This window comes from Crinia signifera, chromosome 8 (assembly GCF_055691185.1).
Source record: "Crinia signifera chromosome 8, ASM5569118v1, whole genome shotgun sequence".
In the NCBI taxonomy this organism is placed as follows: domain Eukaryota; kingdom Metazoa; phylum Chordata; class Amphibia; order Anura; family Myobatrachidae; genus Crinia; species Crinia signifera.
In genome coordinates this window covers 59,552,170-59,573,977 of record NC_139224.1, presented here as the reverse complement: position 1 = coordinate 59,573,977, position 21,808 = coordinate 59,552,170, and the positions used below count along the sequence as shown (strand labels likewise).

Here is a 21,808-nt window from a genome sequence, read left to right as displayed (position 1 = left end):
GTGGCGAGCGCAGCGGACACCTGTGAAGCCCGCAAGGGCACGCGGATACCTGTGAAGGTGTCCGCGTCCCCTCGCGGGGCTCGCCACGCTTCGGGCTCGGTGGCTCGCTGCGCTCGCCACACTATTCTATTCTCACTCCACGCCCTAGTGGATAGTAGGGCATGAAAAGGTCGGAGGACGCGTATCGCCGCCCCTCGCGGGCTCGCTGCGCTCGCCACGCTTCGGGTTGGCGTCAATAGCGGGGTGGCGTTAACGGTGGTGGGGGGCCATGAAACATTTTTTTTAAAAACATATTGGCCAATTTCACATTGTAATTTTATTTTAACATTGCTGTCTATGGGAAATCGGGTCCATCGCGTCTTTTAACATTACTGTCTATGGGAAATCGTGTCGGAAATCGGGTCCATCGTGTCTTTTAACATTACTGTCTATGGGAAATCGTGGGCATCGCGTCGCGGCTCCTTATAACGGCCACGACCGACGCGATGCCCACGATTTCGGGCGCGATGAAAAAATCGGCAGCCCGGATAACTCACAAGTACCAAAAAATCGCATCGCATGCCGCTATAATGGCCCATGCGATGCGATTTCCCAATGGTGCTGTACGTAGAAAATATGGGCGCCGTGCTAGGAAACAAGGACCAAACAAGTTTCTAGCCCCCCCCCCCACCCCAAAAAATATATTGCACACACCAGAGATGTTCGCTGATGAAAGGGAACCTCTACCGGCGGTGCCGCAGAGGTAATCAGCTGGTCGCAGGAGCAAGCTCCTGCGACCAGCGATTTAGCATGGGGCTGAAAACGGGAGCGCGCACACTCCCATCACTGGCAATATGGTCGCTGGCGACCATATTCCCAGCAATTTCAGCCCCTATCGCCCCCGTGTGTACCCAGCTTTATGCTGGGTACACACCAGGACGACTAGGGCCCAATCCCCACAATCTAGATCCAATTCCGATCAATTGGATGTAGATTGTGTGCTGATTGGGCCCTTTTCTGACCTGGTATATACCGATCCGATGCGCAGTCCCGCGGGTCGGTCGTTATTGAGATCCTACCTGCTGCAGGTAGGATCTCAATGACGACCATACAGCCGGGTGCGGGTTGCCATCGGATCGGACCCGCTCACGGTGCACATCGTGAGCGGGTCGTGCCCCCCCGCGTCACCGTGAGCGGGTCGGACGAGACACTGACGACCCGCTCACGATGTGCATCGTGAGCGGGTCGTCCTGGTGTGTACCCTACATTAGAGTTGAAGTCGGAGCACTGTGCGGGCCAGACAAGTTATTCTACACTGAAATCCTAAAAACCAAAGGCCAAATGTAATAGCTTCCAAGTTCAACGGCCATGTGGGATCCCGGACAATCTCTGAGATTTTTAAAGAGGCAATCATTTACAAGGCAAAAACCATACCTTGTAAATGATTGCCCCTTTAAAAAATCTCAGATTTTGTCCGACATCCTGCACGGCCGCCGAACTCGCAAGCCATTACATTTGGCCTATGGTTTGAGGATTTCAATGTAGAAGAACTTGTCATCCATTTTTGTATTATGGGTGGTGCTTGGAGCTATTTAGTTGGTTGCATCATGTCTGGCACTTAACCCAGAAGGTGTACCTTAAGGCCCATACACACTAGAAGATTTTCATTTCAAAAGACTTTGGCAAAATCTTTGATAGATATATCTTTCACCAAAGTAGTGTGTACACACTGAGCTATTTTCCCAAAGAGCAAAAGATTTTCAGGATGCGAAAGACTTTGCTGAAAATCTTTCATTAAAAGGCGATTTACATAATGGGCTGGGTTTGAATTCCAAGGGCGGGAGCAGGGGGACATTGTATTTAATGCATTTCTGTTTTTGGGGCCTGATTCAGAACTAATGTAAACCCCACCCTATGCTGCTAACTAGGGCTTTCTTTATCTTTGCCAAGGGTTACATGCTCTTTGCAAGGGGTTTCATGCTCTTTGCCAGGGGAAGTTACTCTGTGCACTGCACTCCGTGTTAAAGGAATAAGACGGGGCAGAGCGGTGGAAAACCCAGATGTCTCAGAACAGGTCTATCTGTCCATGGCGCAGCTATTTGAAATGATGTGCCGGCTCGTGACTCACAAGCTAATCGAAGCTCACAGCGTGGCAGCGCCTGATTGGTTGCCTGGCCGCTAGCTCCGATTGGCTAAGGAGTCGCGAGCCGGTGCGTCATTTGAAATAGCCGTGCCACAGATGGATGGACCTGCTCTGAGACAGCCGGGTATATATTACTGGCTAATAAATTCAGTAAATAATCATTGGTGGGTAGTGGTGCCAGTAGTATATACATTGCTGACATGTGCCAGCAATCTATATATTACTGGCTTAAGAATGTCATTGGTGCCCAGTGGTGCCAGTGATATATAGATTGCTAGCACGTGCCAGCAATCTATAGATTACTGGCTTATGAAACTCATTGGTGCCCAGCGGTGCCAGTAATATATAGATTGCTGGCACGTGCCAGCAATCTATATATTACTGGCACCGCTGGGCACCAATGAAAAAAAAACCACGTGGACTTGACGATGATCTGATGCGGGTACCCCCAGTTTGATCATTGAGCCCGCTGATCCCTCCAGCAGGTGGAAAGATGAATGTTCCATCTTGCAGGATCATAGCCACATTGTTTCATGTGTAGGCATGATAAAAGATGTGGCCATGTCATGGAAACACCCCCCCCCCCCCCCACCTCGCTGAACACTAGAAATCGTACTGTGTGTGGCCATGATTTGTGGTGTTCTGGATTTCAAAGAAAGTTGGATAGATATCGGATTGGATCCAATATCTATCCTTGTGTGGGCACCTTAAGATAAGCTTTGCTGTCTGCTTTTTATAATTTGCTCTAAAAGTTTATGATCTTGGATCTCCTACAGACTGTTTGTACATGTACAGAAACCGGGGCGGATCCATAAATAAAAATGACCGCGGTGGGGTAGGTGCCCACTACTTCAACCCAATGCAGTTTGGCATATTGTGATGTTGGGTTGAAGTGGAGAAGGTGGACATAAATTATATTTTATATGTATTGAAACTCCTTAGAGGGCCAGAAATAATAACTGTCCCTACTTGTTAGAAATACTGACTGCCCCTACAAATAGTACTGTATGTGGCTGCATGTCTTGCTTAATTTCCGATGTCTTGAAAATGAAGTGTCAACACTGCAATTATTGACATGTAATGGTCCATAAAAGCTGTTGTTGTTTTTTTCGATATTTTTTTTTTTACATTTATGAAAAGCTTGTAATTTTACTTCAGGATATCATAGTAACGTCTGACAAAAGGTCTTTAAAATGCTGAAGCAGCAAACTTTGTGAAAACCAATACTAACATCATTCTCAAAACTTTTGGCCATGGCTGTACAGCTCTGTAAAGATAGTAAGTCATTGATGTCAACACTCAGAACAGCATTTGCGTGAAGCCGAAGCTGCCAACCTGTGAGTGTCAACATTTTATTGTTGAACTGCATACCCTGCTAGATAATTCATGCAATGTCTTCGTCTAGAGGCCCTCATCCAGGGGCAGATCCAGGAGAAAATGATAGGGGGGGGGGGGCACCATGATAAGAGAGGGTTTGGGAGGGGGAAGGGGGTGTTAGTGGTGCCAGTGTACATGCTAAGAGAGAGAGGAGAGCAGAGAGAGGGCTGGAATGGGCTTAGAAATAGGCCCTGGCATTTAAAGTACACAGGCCCACCTTAGTGACAAAAGTGAAGGATGTAGTTGTGTGCGCGCCCTGTAAAAAAGGGAGTGGCCACTCAAAAGTGGGTGTGGCATTGAGTGTAGTGTACCACACCATATACAACTTCTACACATTATGCAACAAAATACTAGATCCCATTATACATGCCCCTTACGCATGATGCCACATGGATTTAGCCAAAATTCACATAATGCCACATGGATTGAGCCAAAATTCACATAATGCCACATGGATTGTGTCAAAATTCACATAATGCCACATGGATTGAGCCAAATTTCATAAAATGCCACATGGATTGAGCCAAAATTCACATAATGCCACATGGATTGTGTCAAAATTCACATAATGCCACATGGATTGTGTCAAAATTCACATAATGCCACATGGATTGTGTCAAAATTCACATAATGCCACATGGCTTGTGTCAAAATTCACATAATGCCACATGGATTGAGACAAATTTCATAAAATGCCACATGGATTGAGCCAAAATTCACAATATGCTTCATAGGCATTACAAATTTACACCATAATGTCCATTACATGTTAAGATACACGCCATTATGTCCATTACATATTATGTCAAACACCATACCCTCCAACTGTACCGGATTTGCCGGTACAGTACCGTTTTTTAACGGTCTGTACCGGCAAATGAAGACCCTACCGAATGTACCGATTTTTCAGTCAGGGAGTATCTTCTCCATTCCGGACACCAGTAGCCACCGCAAATCACCATCATAGTGACACCTTACACTTGCAAAAGGTCAAATATGCACAGCTGCAGGACGCCCCAGTACTGATAGCGTGTATGTGGCTCGGCGATTGTTTGCTTTAGCCTGGCGACAGCAGCCTGCATGCCGGATCTTGCTACTCAGAGTGCATTGCGAGGCAGCTTTCACAGCTATGGCCGGCGTACTGAAAAAGGTGAGATGGTGGAGGTACCGTGCCTCTGCCCCTGATGACAACAATGTCCTGCCCCCGGTCTTGACTATGGTGTTATCAGTGTTTAGACCACAAACAAAAAACCCGACATGACCCAGGAGGGACACATGAAGCTCTGAAGGTTGGCTTCACTTTTTATTTTATTTTAAATGCCAAGCGCACATTCGGAAAGGGGATGCCACGCCCCCTTTACCAGTGGTCACGCCCCTTTCTGGAAGTGTACCGATTTTTACCCTTGAAATGTTGGAGGGTATGAAACACCATAATGCCTATTAAAAATTGTGCTGCTTATCTACATGCTCATTGCCAGGAGTTCCATGCTTATTGCCAAGGGGGAATACATGCTCGCGGTAAACGGGGGACAGCCACCACCAGGCGGGCAGAGAATGGGAGGCTGCTCGGCTGTATTCAGAGTACTGCAGCTATTTGAAATAATACCCCTTTCACCCCAGAAAATGCATTCCCGGGTTGGCCCCTTTTACACCAGCCTAGTCCCTGTGTTTTCTTGTGTGAGGGGGAAAGAGGCATTGAGCCAATTAATCTGATGAAAAGGGCCCAAATTGAATGCATTTAACCTCCAATTCTGATCCAATACGCGGTCAAGTGCACATTGGATCGGAGCCGGAGATTGTGACTGCTGCACCAAGTATCCATTGGATCCCGCAGCCAGGAAAAGTTTGTATATATCGTATGCAAAATTACTACATGCAATATATTGCATGCAAGGTACGGCATGGGATGCCTCGCTGTAGTGGATGGGGGCCTTAACCAGGTTTGATATAACTAGCTAGCTACTGTCCTTTTTTTAAAAAAAAATGTTTTCATTTTGGTGCATATTTAGTTTATGTTCATTCATTCTTTGAAGCTCTGAATGCCTGCTTTAAAAACTGCCTTTACTTAATTATAGTTTTCATGTATCTACGAAGATAGTTTGATTACTAGTAATGTGCATTTTAGCTAACTGGAACAGAGGCCCTAGCACATAATATATTTCTATATAGCTTTATGTACTTTTCCGCACATTTCCATTGGCTATTGTTTGCATTTCACTCCTCCTGATATTATAATACAAAAAAGGTCAGGCTAGTGGGCAGCAAAAGATGTCAAATGAAGAACAGGACGGAGATTAAGACGAAAGGGTAATGAGAGGGAAGGATTAGCACAGCAGAGGAGAGCAGCGTCCATCTGTCCCTCTCGCCAGCCTGCTGTGAAACTGGACTGCGGGTGTGATATTTCCTTATTATTTTATTAAGGTTTATGACTGTTGATATGCATTGTGTTAATTTGGAAGGATAGTAAATCATTTCCATATTTGAGTCCTATTGAATTCTCGGTACTTGTAAATCTGGGAATCTCTATCTAACGTTTATGAGCATTTTAGGTTTGATTTGAGCAGCGGTTTCAAATAAAATTCCAGTCTCTCCCATGCCTCATTTACGACACAAATTCTTAGGGGGTTATTCAATTATTGCCGGATTGTTCACCTGGTGAAAACGTAGCAATTTTTTGCTGTTTTTTAGGCTGAATTCGATTCGCCTATTCAATGGCTATTTCTCTGTAGGTAAATACCATTATGACAGTTCTTCATATGTGTCTGTAGGAAGCTATGCTAGAGTCTTAAGGTGCCCACACACAGAAAGATTTTTTTTCTTTTTAAATGCAATAAAATGTTTTATTTGTTTTCTTTCAAAAGTACAGATGGAGCTTCCCTCTTCCAGCCTGCCAGCGTCTCATTCCTGGCGGTTGCAAATGGGGAGCGTGTGAGGGGAAGGCTGAATAAAAAAAGAGGCTCAATCTGTAGTTTACATACAAAACCTTACACCGTAGTAGTGTGTGAATTTGTCATGTTCATCAGTAAATATGAAATCATACCTTGGTGCAATATTGCGTAACACAGGGGTTCCCAATCTTTTTTGAATCACGGCACCCTAGAGTATCAGAATTTTTTTGCACGGCACCCCTAGGCCCAAAAAACTATATAGAAAATTAAGTAGATTGTGTTTATGTGCTTCTTATGGTCAGTTATATGTTTAAAGGTCATGATTTGCTTCTGTGTGTACACCTATTTTATGATTGGCAGCAACCAGCACTGGTTTTGTCCATAAATAATGATCATAAATAATTTGATTTGGTACTGGACCACCAACCCTTGGCACCCCTGCAAGTGTCCCGAGGCACACCAGGGAGCTAGGGCACATAGTTTGGGAACCACTGGCATAATATATCAGCAGTATTTATTAGTCATTGCAATAGATTAGGCACAATTTCACAAACAGCGGCAATTGTGGTCTTCGGCAGGTACTAAAGCAATATTCAAAAGGTACAGAGCAGGAAAATTGCTGTCACTGTGGTTGGTGTGCAAGTAAAACAATATACAATATACCATCTGTATACGTAGTGAGTAGGGCTATTTAAGACCATCCTCTGCACAAGGTTACTATAATAGGCTAGTGGGTCAAAGAACCCTTTATTGTATACAGCAGGACTCCATTAGCTCCCCATACATTTTGTAGTAGGTTAATTGTAGCCATCTGTCCCAGACCTTGAGGAATTTGGCATTCCTGGACAGATTTTTTCGTACCCAACAGTTTAGTTGACCATTGTTGCCCAAGCCTCAACAGTAGGGCCAAGAGGTGTCAACCAGAGCCTAGCCATGCATACCTTGGCCAGGGTGCAAAGATTAATAACCTACCATTGTGTGGAGGAATCAATAGCCTCCACGTCAAAGGCTGCCAAAGTGCAGACCAAAGGAGAGCTGGCATCTATGGGAATCCCGGTCAGTGAAATAGTTACAATAATGTCATCTCGGCATTCTGGAGGGACAGGGCAAGACCAGAGCATATGACAGAATGTGCCATCAAGAATCACATTTTGGACATTCTGCAGTCTGCCTGGCCCCTATTCTAACCAGGCACTCCAGTGTAATATATATACACTATGTAGCACAAATCGCTGGATCTGTTGAAGCTGCACTGTGATGGTAGATATGCGAGGGCTATTCAAGGCTGCTGACCATACATCATCAGACAAGGGACCCAAGTTCATCTTCCTTGTCCGTTTAAGGAGCGTCAAGTCAGTACCGTGGTGTGCTTTAAGAAGTGTAGAATAAATCATGGAAATCCAACGTCTAAGACCGAGAGAGGTAATAAGTGTCTTAACAGCGGAGTTTTGTCTGCTTATAGAAGCCAACTGAAATTGGGACCAGTTGTGTGTGTGTGTGTATGTATGTGTGTATATATGTATATGTGTGTGTGTGTGTGTGTATATATATATATATATATATATATATATATATATATATATATATATATATATATATATCTCAATCTCCGGTGTCCGGCACTCCGTGTTGCTGATGAATGATACTTTAGGGTGCCTTCCTCTGGTGTAGGATGACTCCTGCCCAATATTATATACAGAAACGGGGCGGCACTCCAATAGATGCAATAAACCAAAAAACTTTTTAGTTTTTAATGGTGCAGGTGATGCCATCACCTGCACCATTAAAAACTAAAAAGTTTTTGGGTTTATTGCATCTATTGGAGTGCCGCCCCGTCTCTGTATGTATGTATGTATGTATGTATGTATGTATGTATGTATGTATTGTAAGACAGTGGCAGGGAAAGTCATAGACGGCAGGTACTTTTCCCCTAGAATCCTGTCTTATGGCATATAGACTGCAGGCTATTTCAATCTGTGTGGTAAGCTCCAGCTTACAAAGGGTGTTCTGTCCTGGGCTGGTAATCAGGAGAACACCTGATTCTTTAAAAAGGAGTCAGCCCTCTCCTTAGTGCTCTCTCTCTCTCCCTGGGTGTTGGAGGCAGTAAGCTGCTGCTAGAGAGAGACAAGGCTGTAAGTACTGCATTACTTGGTCTATATCTGCTGTGTGTGTCCAGTGTCACATAGTGTGGCCCTGGTATAGAGAGGGATGTTAATTCTGTTTAGTTAGAGCTCAGACGAGCAGGTTTTTGTTTTCTGTTTTGCCTGAAGTGTAAAGGCTGTTGTTAGTTTCTGGCTCTGAGTGCTGCAATAAAACTCAGGCAAGCCCTGTTTTGGACCCAAGCCGTGATGTCACTGTCTAAGTCTGTGCCAAATCCTCACCTGTGCCTACCCGTTTGATGCTAAAACCCCACATATGGTGGAGAATGCGAGCAAGCATCTCACTTAAAGAGACATACATCGAACTATAGGACTTTTGCTACAGCAAGCTGGAAGTTGTTTCTAAAGGCAACCAGCCACAAGTGAGTGTCTGGAGTGCACTGATACTTGCATGTCCTGGCTGAAGGCTGCTGTAACACTGCAACAGGAGACTGTTAAAATGGAGGACCTTTTAAAACACTTGGTGCAGGCAAACGCATGTCAGCAAAAGGTGCATGAGGAGGCCATGCGTGCCCAGGCTGAAACCAATGTTTTGCTGCTTGAATCCAACAGACTAGCCTTAAAGGAACAGCAGCAAATTAATCTGCAATTACAAGAGCAAATACAGAATGTGGCTAAGAGTGTGGCGCAGAGTGTGCAAACACCCCAACCCTTGCTTCCAACCACACGGGCTGCAGTACAGAAATCTCTGCAAAAGATGACTCTCACGGATGATGTAGAGGCCTTTCTTGCGGTGTTTGAACGTGTAGCAGAGCGTGAACAGTTACCCGTGGATCAATGGGCAGGTGTGGTAGCACCTTTTCTAACTGGAGAACCACAAAAGGCGTATTTTGATCTGAGTGAGCAGGATGCTAACGACTACGCGAAACTCAAGGGAGAGATCCTTGCTCGCTTAGGCGTAAACATGAGTGTGCGTGCCCGGAAGGTGCATAACTGGACTTTTTCTGAACAGTTACCTGCGCGGTCCCAAATGTATGACCTGGTCCACCTGGTAAAGAAATGGCTACAGCCAGAGGAGTCTACACCAGCGCAGATCGTGGAGAGAGTCGTGCTGGACAAGTATCGTTGTTCCTTACCTCCAAAGGTTCAGCGCTGGGTCGGTCAGGGCGACCCTAATGATGCCGAGGGGCTTGTCAACTTGGTTGAGAGGTACAGAGCTACTGAAAATCTACTCCAAGAAGTGCCTCCTGGACATTCCACCCTCAAGAACAGCAAAGCGGCCGGATCATCTGGTAAGACTGTTCCGTTTACTAGAGGGGTGAATAATGTTGTAAAGGAAGGTGGCCTAGATGGGGAACAAACAGTGGAGAGGCGTTCCCAAGGGACAGTGGGGTCCAAACCTGGGTCGCAAAAAGACTGGGGCCGCATACAGTGTTGGCGTTGTCATGGACCTGGGCATATTGCTGCCAATTGTCCTCTTACTTCTGAGCCAATGGAGTGTGATACAGCCTGGCGAAGCTCCTTATATGCACGTTCTGTTTTCTCTGCTGAGACTGTGTCAGAAACTGGACAGCAAATATGTCATGTAAAGGTGGATGGTTATCCCGGGAGGGCTCTACTGGACTCTGGGAGTTTAGTTACTCTCATCCATGCCAGCTTGGTAGACCCTGGGACACTCACAGGACGTTACATAGGGGTCTTCTGCATACATGGGGACACCAAGGAGTATCCCACAGCTTTAGTCCAGCTAAAGAGTACTTGTGGAACTGTGTCCCATGAAGTGGGCGTGGTAGAGACCCTGATGCATAGTGTGATCCTGGGAAGAGACTTCCCATTGTTCTGGGACTTGTGGAAACAGAATGTACACTGCACTAGAAATGCTGTTAATAATGAGAATGTGTGCCCTGTGATTAGTCCTGAGCCTTTTGATCAGGATACTGAGGTTCAAACGGTAGGGGTGACCACTATTGAATCTGACCGTTTTCCCCTAGCTGTTCTTGCAGGTGAAGCTGAGGAGCAGGAAGAAGCGTGTGACATGCCTGAGCTAGAGATGTCACGTGATCATTTTGGGACTGCTCAACTTAGAGATCCCACCTTATTAAGAGCAAGGGAAAATCCTAAAGTCATAAATGGTGAGCCCCAATACCCCAATGCTGACAAAGAGTTCCCAAATATGGCCATTAACCAGGATCTACGGTATCGGGTAGATAAAAAAGTGGGAAGTGTAAATTATAAAGTGTATCAACCAGGTAAACGGAAGCCAGAACAGTTGTACTTTGTGAACTTAATTAAACCCTGGAAAGACAGAGAGACTCTGACAGCTGTAAGTGCCCCCTCTAGTGATAGCCCAGAGGTGCGGGTGTCAGAGACCCTGTACAAATCCCAGAAGCAGGAAACTAAAGAGTTAGTACAAAGGAATTATGATGTGTTCTCAGAACTTCCAGGGCGCACCACAGCCATAAAACATGACATTGTCACCGAACCTGGAGTTCGGGTACGCTTAAAACCCTATAGAGTACCAGAAGCGCGTAGACAGGCCATATCTGGGGAGGTCCAAAAACGTTACCTGGGGTATGTTATCGGGAGAGGTATAATAAAGCCACAAATAAATAAAGTGGAGGCTATTCAAGACTGGCCTCGTCCTTCGACAAAAAAACAAGTCAGGGCTTTTTTGGGAATTCTGGGGTATTACCGTAGGTTCATTCCCCAGTTTGCAACCATAGCAGCGCCCCTAACCGATCTTACCAAAGGAGGTAGGGCAGTTAGGGTCAGCTGGAACCCAGAGGCTGAAAGGGCATTCCAAGAATTAAAAGTGGCCCTTTGTAATCAACCAGTCCTGATCACTCCAGATTTTAAAAAAGAGTTTGTCGTACAGACTGATGCTTCTGATGTGGGACTAGGTGCTGTCCTCTCCCAAGAAGTTGGTGGAGAGGAACACCCGGTAACATATTTGAGCAGGAAGCTCACACCTACGGAGAGAAACTACAGTATAGTCGAGCGGGAGTGCTTAGCAATCAAGTGGGCCCTTGAATCCCTAAAGTACTATCTCTTAGGACGCTCCTTTAGATTAATCACTGACCACTCCCCTCTTACATGGATGTACCAAGCCAAAGAGAGAAATGCAAGGGTCATGAGATGGTTTCTCAATTTGCAAAATTTCAAATTTACAGTGGAACACAGAGCAGGAAGGCTTCAGGGTAATGCCGATGCCCTATCCCGAACATACTGCCAGTTGGCAGACAGTGTCCGACCCCACAGGTTCGAACAGAGGGGGAGGGTATGTAAGACAGTGGCAGGGAAAGTCATAGACGGCAGGTACTTTTCCCCTAGAATCCTGTCTTATGGCATATAGACTGCAGGCTATTTCAATCTGTGTGGTAAGCTCCAGCTTACAAAGGGTGTTCTGTCCTGGGCTGGTAATCAGGAGAACACCTGATTCTTTAAAAAGGAGTCAGCCCTCTCCTTAGTGCTCTCTCTCTCTCCCTGGGTGTTGGAGGCAGTAAGCTGCTGCTAGAGAGAGACAAGGCTGTAAGTACTGCATTACTTGGTCTATATCTGCTGTGTGTGTCCAGTGTCACATAGTGTGGCCCTGGTATAGAGAGGGATGTTTATTCTGTTTAGTTAGAGCTCAGACGAGCAGGTTTTTGTTTTCTGTTTTGCCTGAAGTGTAAAGGCTGTTGTTAGTTTCTGGCTCTGAGTGCTGCAATAAAACTCAGGCAAGCCCTGTTTTGGACCCAAGCCGTGATGTCACTGTCTAAGTCTGTGCCAAATCCTCACCTGTGCCTACCCGTTTGATGCTAAAACCCCACAGTATATATATATATATATATATTATTTTTTTTTTTTTTTTTTTTAGGGAGACACAAATCTCCATCACAAGCAGCAGCTGGGATGAACATACATTTTGTATAAAGAACCCCTTCACCCTCCCTCCTCATTAAAAAAAAGTCTTCTTTTGTGTGGCATAATATGATTTTTGTCTCATTCTGGGCAGCATAGTGTTATTTTTGGCTCATACCGTGTGACATGATGTATAAAGGACATATTGCACTGGGAGGGGAATATTTGGTACTTGTTTCCTAGCACGGCCACAATCGCGGGCATCGTGTGCCTTAACTTTAAGGCACACGATGCCCGCGATTTCCATTGAAAAAAGCACAACTCAGATACATTGCGTCGGTCGTGTGCCTTAAGAAGGCACACGACGCGATGCCCACGATTTTCCCATAGGCTTCAATGTTAAAATATTTAACATTGAAGCCTATGTGCGCCCGACGCGATGCCCCCGATTTCTCCATAGGCTTCAATGTTAAAATATTTAACATTGAAGCCTATGCGATGGACCCGATTTTGTCCATAGGCTTCAATGTTAAATTATTTTAACATTGAAACTGAGTCCATTTAACATAGTTAAAAATGGGAAAAGGCCAAATATGGGCCATTTCTCATTGGGTATGGCCCCGTCATGTGTGTAAAAAATAATGGCCCCCCATTGTGGCCGCCACCCCCACGATTGCCGCGAACCCGTGGCGAGCGAAGCGAGTCCGCGAGGGGCGGCGGTGCGCGTCCTCCGACCTTTTCATTCCCCTACTATCCACGTCGGCGTGAAGTTGAGAATAGATTAGTGTGGCGAGCGCATGACGGGGCCATACCCAATGAGAAAATGGCCCATATTGGCCCTTTTCCCATTTTTAACTATGTTAAATGGACTCAGTTTCAATGTTAAAATAATTTAACATTGAAGCCTATGGACACGATGGACCCGATTTTCTCCATAGGCTTCAATGTTAAATTATTTTAACATTGAAGCCTATGGAGAAATCGGGTACATCGCGTCGGTCGCGTCGTGTGCGTTTTGGTATGCACCCGACGCGACCGACACGATCACCACGATAGAAATCGTGGTGGCCGTGCTAGGAAACAAGTACCGAATATTTTTTGCACAGGAGGAAACGCCAGTAGATTGCTTGTCAGTAAGTGTACAAAAAGTAGATCCCAGATTACAAAAGTCCCTTCTATACTCTGCGGTTTGCAATACTTTATCTGCTTTGTTCCACTTATTAAATAATAAAAAAAAAAATTCCAGCTATTCTTTATACTTGGAATCCAAAGCACTGCATATTATGTGTTTACAGTCTAAGCTCAAGGCAACAGCCATATTATGTGGGAGATATGCCTGGTGTAACATCATTTCCTGCAGGTCACATGCCAAATTAATGCAGTTTTCTTCAATTGAGTTATAACCGGCAACGTGACTGATGCCTTGTGATACTCAGGAGATCCTGAGTTCTGTGCCGAATATCTCCATTTTAACCCTCGCTTGCTAGAACGCTGCAAGCTACCTTTGTGTTAAACAAGTGTCCATACTTCTGATTTCAATATTTGCATTCCGGATCTAACTAGAGAAACATCTGGCAAGTTCATCAATTATTCTATAGTCCCTTAAAAATAAGTATAGTGGTGGATACTATTCATGTCTCTTATCATGTATTTAAAGTACAGAGAAGTGAATGAATATTTTACAGTCTTGTGTAAAGAAATTCTATGCCAAGCTTTTTACACATCTAATACTTGCCGCTTGCTTCCCTTTAGTACGGGTGAGGTGGAGGTATTTGCGGAATACACAACACATTTTCTGGATTAAAATTGGAATTTTCAACATTTCGTCATTACCCGCAAACCGTGTTCATTGTTCTATTGACCTCTTAAGGTTTTTTTTCTTTTTTTTTTTTTTCTTCCTAATATTTTTTTCTCCTCAAATAAGAACAGAAGTTGACGGTTTATGAATTAGGTCAAAAACTTTTATATATAAAACTTATCCAAATTATTTTATTTAAAACTCGTTTTGTAAAATACCAATTTTTTTTTCAAGCATGGGACATTGTGGCCATTATCTGAGCAGCTGTCAAGAATACACTGGGGAGCGCTACGTAAAAGGCTGACAAGAGAGCGGGGGCGACCCAGTCGGCATCATTCTTGGGGGGCATCCCTAGCCGTTACGGAGGGGCTGGGCTTCCTTAAGCTCTCCCCTCAGTGTGAATGCACATGGCAATATGCAGGGTGCCACAATAAGGAAATAGTGCATTTTGCCACTTTAGATCAAGCAGGACGCAATGCCCAGCTAAAACCGCATAGTATAAACTCTACATATATATGGCCATATAACACCTCAGTGACTTATAACTGCCATATAATTTACATTAGGAAATTCTTCATCCGATACTGAACGGAAGGTGTCTGCTTCACTATTGCTTTTTTCTTTCCACTTGCCACATGGGCAGTGACATAACTTGTCCGGGTGGGCAGGTCAGGTCATCATGATGTCCCTTCTGTAGTGAGCAATAAAGGCATCATGAAACGTTGGCAGCAACTGTTTTTTTTTCCCCCATATTGCACAGAGTTCCCTAGTGTGAGATATGAAAAGTGAGGGAGTAGGACTGCAATCATGGGTCCAGGACACATAACACAATGTACCTTAGGCAAGCCACAAAACAGATACATATATTTCTGTCCGGAGGCTTTTATTTTTCATGGGTGTTCACCAGTGCATGGCTCTCCTGCAGCTGGCTTTCTTGTGTCCCTGCGAGTCTCCATCTCCAAGCGCCGGGTACCGCTGTAGGTGTCCCTCTCTCCGGTGTCGTTGCAGGTTTCCGCCACTGTAGTTGTGCTCTCCCCATCTGCCCCTGAAGTTTTTCTCTCCCTGATGCTGCTACAGGTGTCCCGGCAGCCGCTGAAGTTCTCCCTCAACCCGATGCTGCTGCAGTTTTAGCTCTAATTACACATAACACAGCAGTTGTCAACCGTAGTAGCGCTGCGTACACCAAATGCCCATGCCAGTTGCCAACACTAGTAGCACTAATTACTCAGAATGCACACGCCAGTTGCTGACAGTAGTAGCACTGCTTACACGTAAAGCCCAAGCCAGTTTCTGACAGTAGTTGCGCTGCATACATGTAACGCCCACGCCAGTTGCTGACCGTATTTTAGTCACCCCCTTCTTTACATCAGTCCTGTGCAGCTCCGCCCCTCATGCACATTTAGCTCCGATATTGACATGTTTAGTTCCACCCATATATCCCTGTCCCCTGCTGTCCATGTAGCCCTATCCCCTCCCATGAGTGAGATTGAGCTGCATGTCCGGAAGATACCAATGGTCGTTAACTATGCACATTGTCAACGATATAAGGCATACGCACCAGAAGATAGTTGCATCAATATCGTTCAGAAGCATCTTTTCATGAAAGATATTGATGCCAATATCTTCTAATGTGTATGGGCCTTAATAAGTTACAGCTTTCTTACTGTATGGTTGATGCTCCAGTTCCACATCTCCCTGGTCTGTACAAGATGTAACCGCACAGCACCATGTACAGTTATGCGTTGTACACATACAGTAGGATAAAATAAAAAAATTGACTCCAATATTGTAATATCTGCTTTCTCATGTGTACTTTCAATGGTTATTAAATTAGGGATCTACCCTCTACATTGCAGTCTATCAATTCATTCAGTACCTGTCACAAAGCTGTGTGTTTTTTTTTTCCTGTGTGTGTGTGGCAGGGAAGAAGAGTCCCACAGCATTTTCATGTTAATATCCTCTCCCACATGATGATTATACAGTGTTCCCTGGCACCAGACATCTTCTGCTAATCACAAGCAAGCTTTCTCATTCCTAAACTTACTTCAAGAGTATCAGGATTGGGGTGGAGGCTTGTAGCTGGTGCTATTTCCCTTTGATATAATCTCTGTGTGACCAGAGCATGACTGAAAGCACCTCTTACAAGGATCCGATTCAATACTTGCTAATGAGTATGAAAGAGGAAGCATACTGTCAAAGCAACATGGTGATTATTTATATAGATATATATATATATATATATATATATATATATATATATATATATATATATATATATATATATATATATATATCATTTACGTTAGATTCCATGGAGTTGGACAGTCGCTTTAACAACTTAATGACAGAAGACTTTAAACATTTTCTCTTTTTTTAGGGGATATATTTATCACAATCCACGTTTTTAATGCAGAAGGGCTGTGATACTTGGACTAAATTTGCAAAATGAAAATTTTTACACAAATTTAGCAAAATTCTTTCCAAAAGAGCCTGTCTAAGCAAAGAGCTAGAAGCAGAGTGTTGGCTTAAGACAGCGGTTCCAAACATTTCTCGCCCATATCCCTTAATTGGGCTTTTCATTTTGGGAGTTACTCCCTCCTCACAATTTGAAATATCCACAGTACATACGAGTGGAGTCTAAGTTGGCCTTTTGCGTGGCCTTATGCGCGGCCTTATATTTAGGAGTAGCAGAGGAGTAGTGTGCGGTCAGGAATTTTGTCTGGCTGCTGGTTGTGCACTGTTTCCAGGGTTCCTGCTAATGCCTGTAGGATTCATTCTGCTGCTTCCTCCACCCGTATCAGCGCAGGGCAGATGATCGCTGAAGTCTGAGGGCAGCACGGGTAGCTCCCAGTGGATTGCTGGTTGGGTAAAAAGCACAAGATGACGCTGCTGGCGAAACCGGAAGTGATGCAGCATGGTTAGTTTTCATGGCAATGTGAGACTTCTCCCATTGGTAGATTTCTTCTTCCGCCATTACCAATATTATTTCCAAGTACCCCCAACTGACCTGCAGAGTACCTCGGGGCTTACATGATCACTCTGCTTACTGCTTTGGATCTCGTGTGATTTACTGCTTGTGCTTGTAGCCTTTATCCTTTGCATACATCAGTGGTGGCAAACAGAAGAAATATTTGTTCAATAAGTAGATCCCGCATAGCAACCTTACCCCATCTTCACATTGCGGAGAGTTTTAAAAACAGATATTATTAACACTGTGGAGCTGCTTTTGCAGTTGGAAATGGAGGTGCCACAGAGGTTTCATTGGCTGTCCCTCTTATATGATGGGGATTCTTAAGGCCCCCATACACTATGCGATTTTGGGCCGATTTCATCCGATTTCGGCACTTTGGTCCGATAACCGTGTGAAATCGGCTAAAAATCGCAGGTGTGTGACATCTGATCCGATGCTCGGTCCCGTGCGAATCAGACTGGATCAGGGAGGTCTGACGGTCAGCACATAAGATCACATCCGACCTCCATGCATATATGCCTGACCGGGGGAGCAGTGGGGTGGGCGGGTGGTCGGGCGGCCATTATCTGCAGGACACCAGGGCGGGCGGCGAGTCCTGACCTGGCCAGGTGGTGAAGGCAGATATCATCAGAGGGACGGGCAGTGCAGTGGCGGGCATTAGATTTTTAAAATAACCTGTCAAATGACTGACCGTTTTTCTGATTGGCTGAGAGAGATCAGAGATTAGCTGCCCTTAGCAACATCACATGTGAAGTAGAATTCACATCTTAGTAAATTTTCCACTGTATGTCTTATTGGAAGAAACTGCTAATTTGGGTAGAACTTCAAATTGTAAACTTTTTTTTTTTTTTTTTTTTAGATTACATTTTTATTAGAATTTCCAAAATTTTATTGGGAGGGGGTACAGAAAAGAAATAGAGGGGGAAGGGCAGAAGGGGAACTGAGGAAAACCAACAGCAAGTTAGTTGAAATGATAGTTAAAACCAGTGGTTCTCGACTCCGGTCCTAAAGTACCCCAACAGTGCATGTTTTCCATGTCTCCACACAGAATCACAGGTGAAATAATTAGCTCCACCTGTGATCTTTTAAAATGTGTCAGTGCGTAATGACTGCACCTGCCAGGTGATCTGGAAAACGTGCACGGTTGGGGGTACTTGAGGACCGAGGTTGAGAACCACTGGTTTAAACCAACAATGGGGAAAGTGTACAGGTAGAACTCTTCTTTTTGTTCTCTGTGACAGGTGGATTAATGCCAAACCAAGAACAGCTGTGTGTAGTGCCACGTGAATTTGTAAAAACGTGTGTGAAAATTGTCAAGCAAACATTTTTGTTCATCCCAATGACCTCTACTGTTTTTTTTTCCGGCGGGGGTTTTTTTTATTTTTTTACACAACATTTTTTGTATTTAAATGTGAGCGACACTGGCATTTTTAGCCGCTATTTTGCAAAATCTCTCACAGATGTTGGCACTCAAAGGGTTAAGTGGACAAAACCTCCAGCTTTAAGGGAAGTACAGATGTGTCCTCATACATTATTGCTGCAGTCACATCAAACCTCTCTTATCGGCGCACCAGATACTGTGCAACTCGACGATCTTTTGTGACAACCACTATGAAGGAAGGCACCAATTTAATGTGTAATCTTGTTATGCCCTTGGAAGTTATTTATTTCTGTTGTGATTGCAAAATAAATGAATATATTTTGTTTGTATAATATACAGTATTGCTGGGCTGGCCAAACCAGTCCTCAAGCTCTACCCACACTTCACGTTTTCTAAACCACCTAGCTGGATCACATGTGCAGTGATTTCTAACTGGCACATTTTCAAACGTGCTACATTCATTCCTAATGGGCCCCATACATCAGCAATCACAATTTATGGATTTCCAGATACAGGGATTTTTTGGCCAGATAAATGGATTTTACAATCTATCTGACTTTGCCCACACAATACAGATTTATTTCCGTGATCGGCAGATTTTTCCATCTAAAGATTGCATCTTCATATCTGGAAATTGCCCCATCGATTGTCATTTCAGCTGTTCATAATGTAAATAGATTAAGACGACGAATTGGGAATGCCCACACATATAAAAAAGATCCGCAGATAATACCAGATCATTAAACATGTTTAAAAACCTGATTAAGCAATCGATTGGCGATTTTGATTGGGATTGCCAAAAGGGGGAGCCCACACATCTAAAATTAATTGTGGCAATCATCTCCATATCTGAAAATTGTCACAATTATTTGCTGATGTATAGGGCCCTTAACAGACACATTTTACAGATCCACTGGCGGTCTGGAGAACATGAAATTTTGAGGATCAGTTAGCTACCCCTGCTGTACTGCATCTGATTGTATTGAACATTTTTATTGATTTTTAAATCCTAAGAATTTTAAGGACCCAAGCTACAAATATATTTGGTAATTTTAAGTTCCAATCACTGACTTAATTTTCTGTTCTTTCAGGTCTTTTCCATTGTGGTTTTTGGGTGTATAGTTAATGAGGGATACATTAATCTCCCAAATGAGGAAGAGGAGCATTGCATTTTCAACAAAAACCGAAGTGCCTGCACCTATGGAGTGACTGTAGGAGTGCTGGCGTTCCTCACTTGCCTTCTGTACCTGGCAGTTGATGTCCACTTTCCGCAGATCAGCAGTGTTAAAGACCGCAAGAAAACTGTAATATGTGATATTGCCGTGTCTGGTAAGCTTAGGTCTTATACCAACTGCCTGTCACATCTAGCAACTGTTTATCTGTATGTGTACACACACACACACACACACACACACACACACACACTCAGGTGTTTTCTTTTGAAGTGACTAATAAAACCATAGAAAACTGTTTGAGTCAAAATTAGACCAAGACCGCCAAAAGGCGGGCATTTGCCCCGATAACTGCCCTGCGGGCCAACGATATCACCTACCGCTGGGGATTCCCAGTGAAGCTAATTGTGTCATATGAAGATTCCTCCTTTACCATCTCGTCACTAGACGCCGGAATTAAGATGCTGATGGACTGGGATATTACGGTCAAGCCTCCTCCAGGCCCCAAACGGCCTACTATTCCATCTTCCGATTGGTCAACCACCTGAAGACTTTACGGCACAATATATTCCTTCTCTTCATGGCCAGGTGCCGAACTAAACTGTGTCACATGCTTCCAGTCACCACATACTGGACAAGCGGATAAGTATTCACAGTTATGTTCCCCCATGGCCTCGATTCTAAAATGTTAGAGTTCTTATTAGGGTTTTTTTACACTATAGCTTATAAGCTATTATTATATTTCAATGTTTCAATTAATCTCATATTTTTTGTTTGCAATATACTATTACATGTTTTCCTGTGCCTAATATACTGAGGTATAGGTTTGGTTTCAATTTATACTGTTTACTGTTATTGGAGCGTTCCTGCTACGTGGGTGGTGGCGCCAAGCCACATACAACCCCACTCCCCTTTCAGATACTACTGCATAGTAGTTTAATCTTTGCAGTAGTTATGCAGGCCCGATACACTGGGCTGTTTTGTTTTTTTCCCTTCCTTTGGTTTCCCCTTTTTCCTATCACCTTCCTTTCTAAACCTGCTCACTCCCTCCCTTTACTGTCCATGTTTTGTTATTTCATGTTGTGTTCTTTCGCTAGAAGATATATACCCACTGACTCCCTCCCTGAAATGTATAGTCTACATTGGTTATCGTCTAACCCCACCGATACACTATGGCAAAGGTCCTATCACTGAATGTTAAAGGTCTTAATTCACCAAATAAGCGTAGACTGGCTCTCTCCTTCTTTGCTAAGCAGAAAGCTGGGGTCGTGATGCTACAGGAAACACACTTCTCTTCCCTACGGCCCCCTATGTTAAAAGACAACAAGTATCCCCTTGGATACTTCGCTAATGGCCCTTTCAAACGCAACGGAGTGGCTATTCTTTTTCACAGAGATACGTCATTTGTTCTCCATTCCCAGGTTTCAGACAAAAATGGCCGCTACTTGATCCTAACAGGTCTCTTAAATGACAAACTGGTCACTTTGGTATCCGTTTACGCCCCAAATTCGAACCAAATCCCCTTCCTCCGTAAACTTTTCCTATTGATCCGGAAGTCCGCCAGGGGCTCACTAATGGTCCTGGGTGATTTTAACTTAGTCTTGAATCCCAAAATTGACAAGTCCCTTAAAACAACTTCGTCGAAACCCTCTACTACCACCACTAACTCTGGCCCTTCCGCCGCATTTCGTAATCTACTGACGGAATTCGATTTATATGATGTCTGGCGAATACAAAATCCATCTGGACTAGATTACACATACTACTCACCAGTACACAATACATATTCTAGGATAGACCTGATACTTAGTGACAAATGGACGCTACAACACTCAAAATCCCTCGATATCCTCCCTATAACATGGTCTGACCATGCACCATTACTGTGGTATTGGGATCCTAACCCTCGCCATATCCCTCAGAGACCGTGGCGCCTATCCCCTCACCTATTATCTGATGCCATGACGAAAAAAATTATCTCAGATAGTATCGACTCTTACATAGCCACAAATGCCCCTCATGACACATCAGTATTGAACCATTGGTGCGCATTTAAATCGGTGACCCGTGGTGCCGCTATCCAAGCGGGGGCCACCCTTAAAAAACTAAATATGGAGCGCCAACGCGATCTAGAGTCTAAGCTGACTGAACTTGAAGACA

General features: G+C 44.2%; 1 protein-coding gene across 3 annotated transcripts in view; it reads left to right on the top strand.

The window, feature by feature from the left end:
• Positions 1–21,808, top strand: part of SYNGR1 (synaptogyrin 1) — a 63,418-nt gene that overhangs the window by 13,141 nt on the left and 28,469 nt on the right. For all 3 annotated transcript variants that reach the window (XM_083156512.1, XM_083156511.1, XM_083156513.1), the window contains one exon: positions 19,568–19,805. In XM_083156512.1, the coding sequence (XP_083012638.1) occupies positions 19,568–19,805 (238 nt within the window). The remainder of the gene's footprint in view (positions 1–19,567; positions 19,806–21,808) is intronic.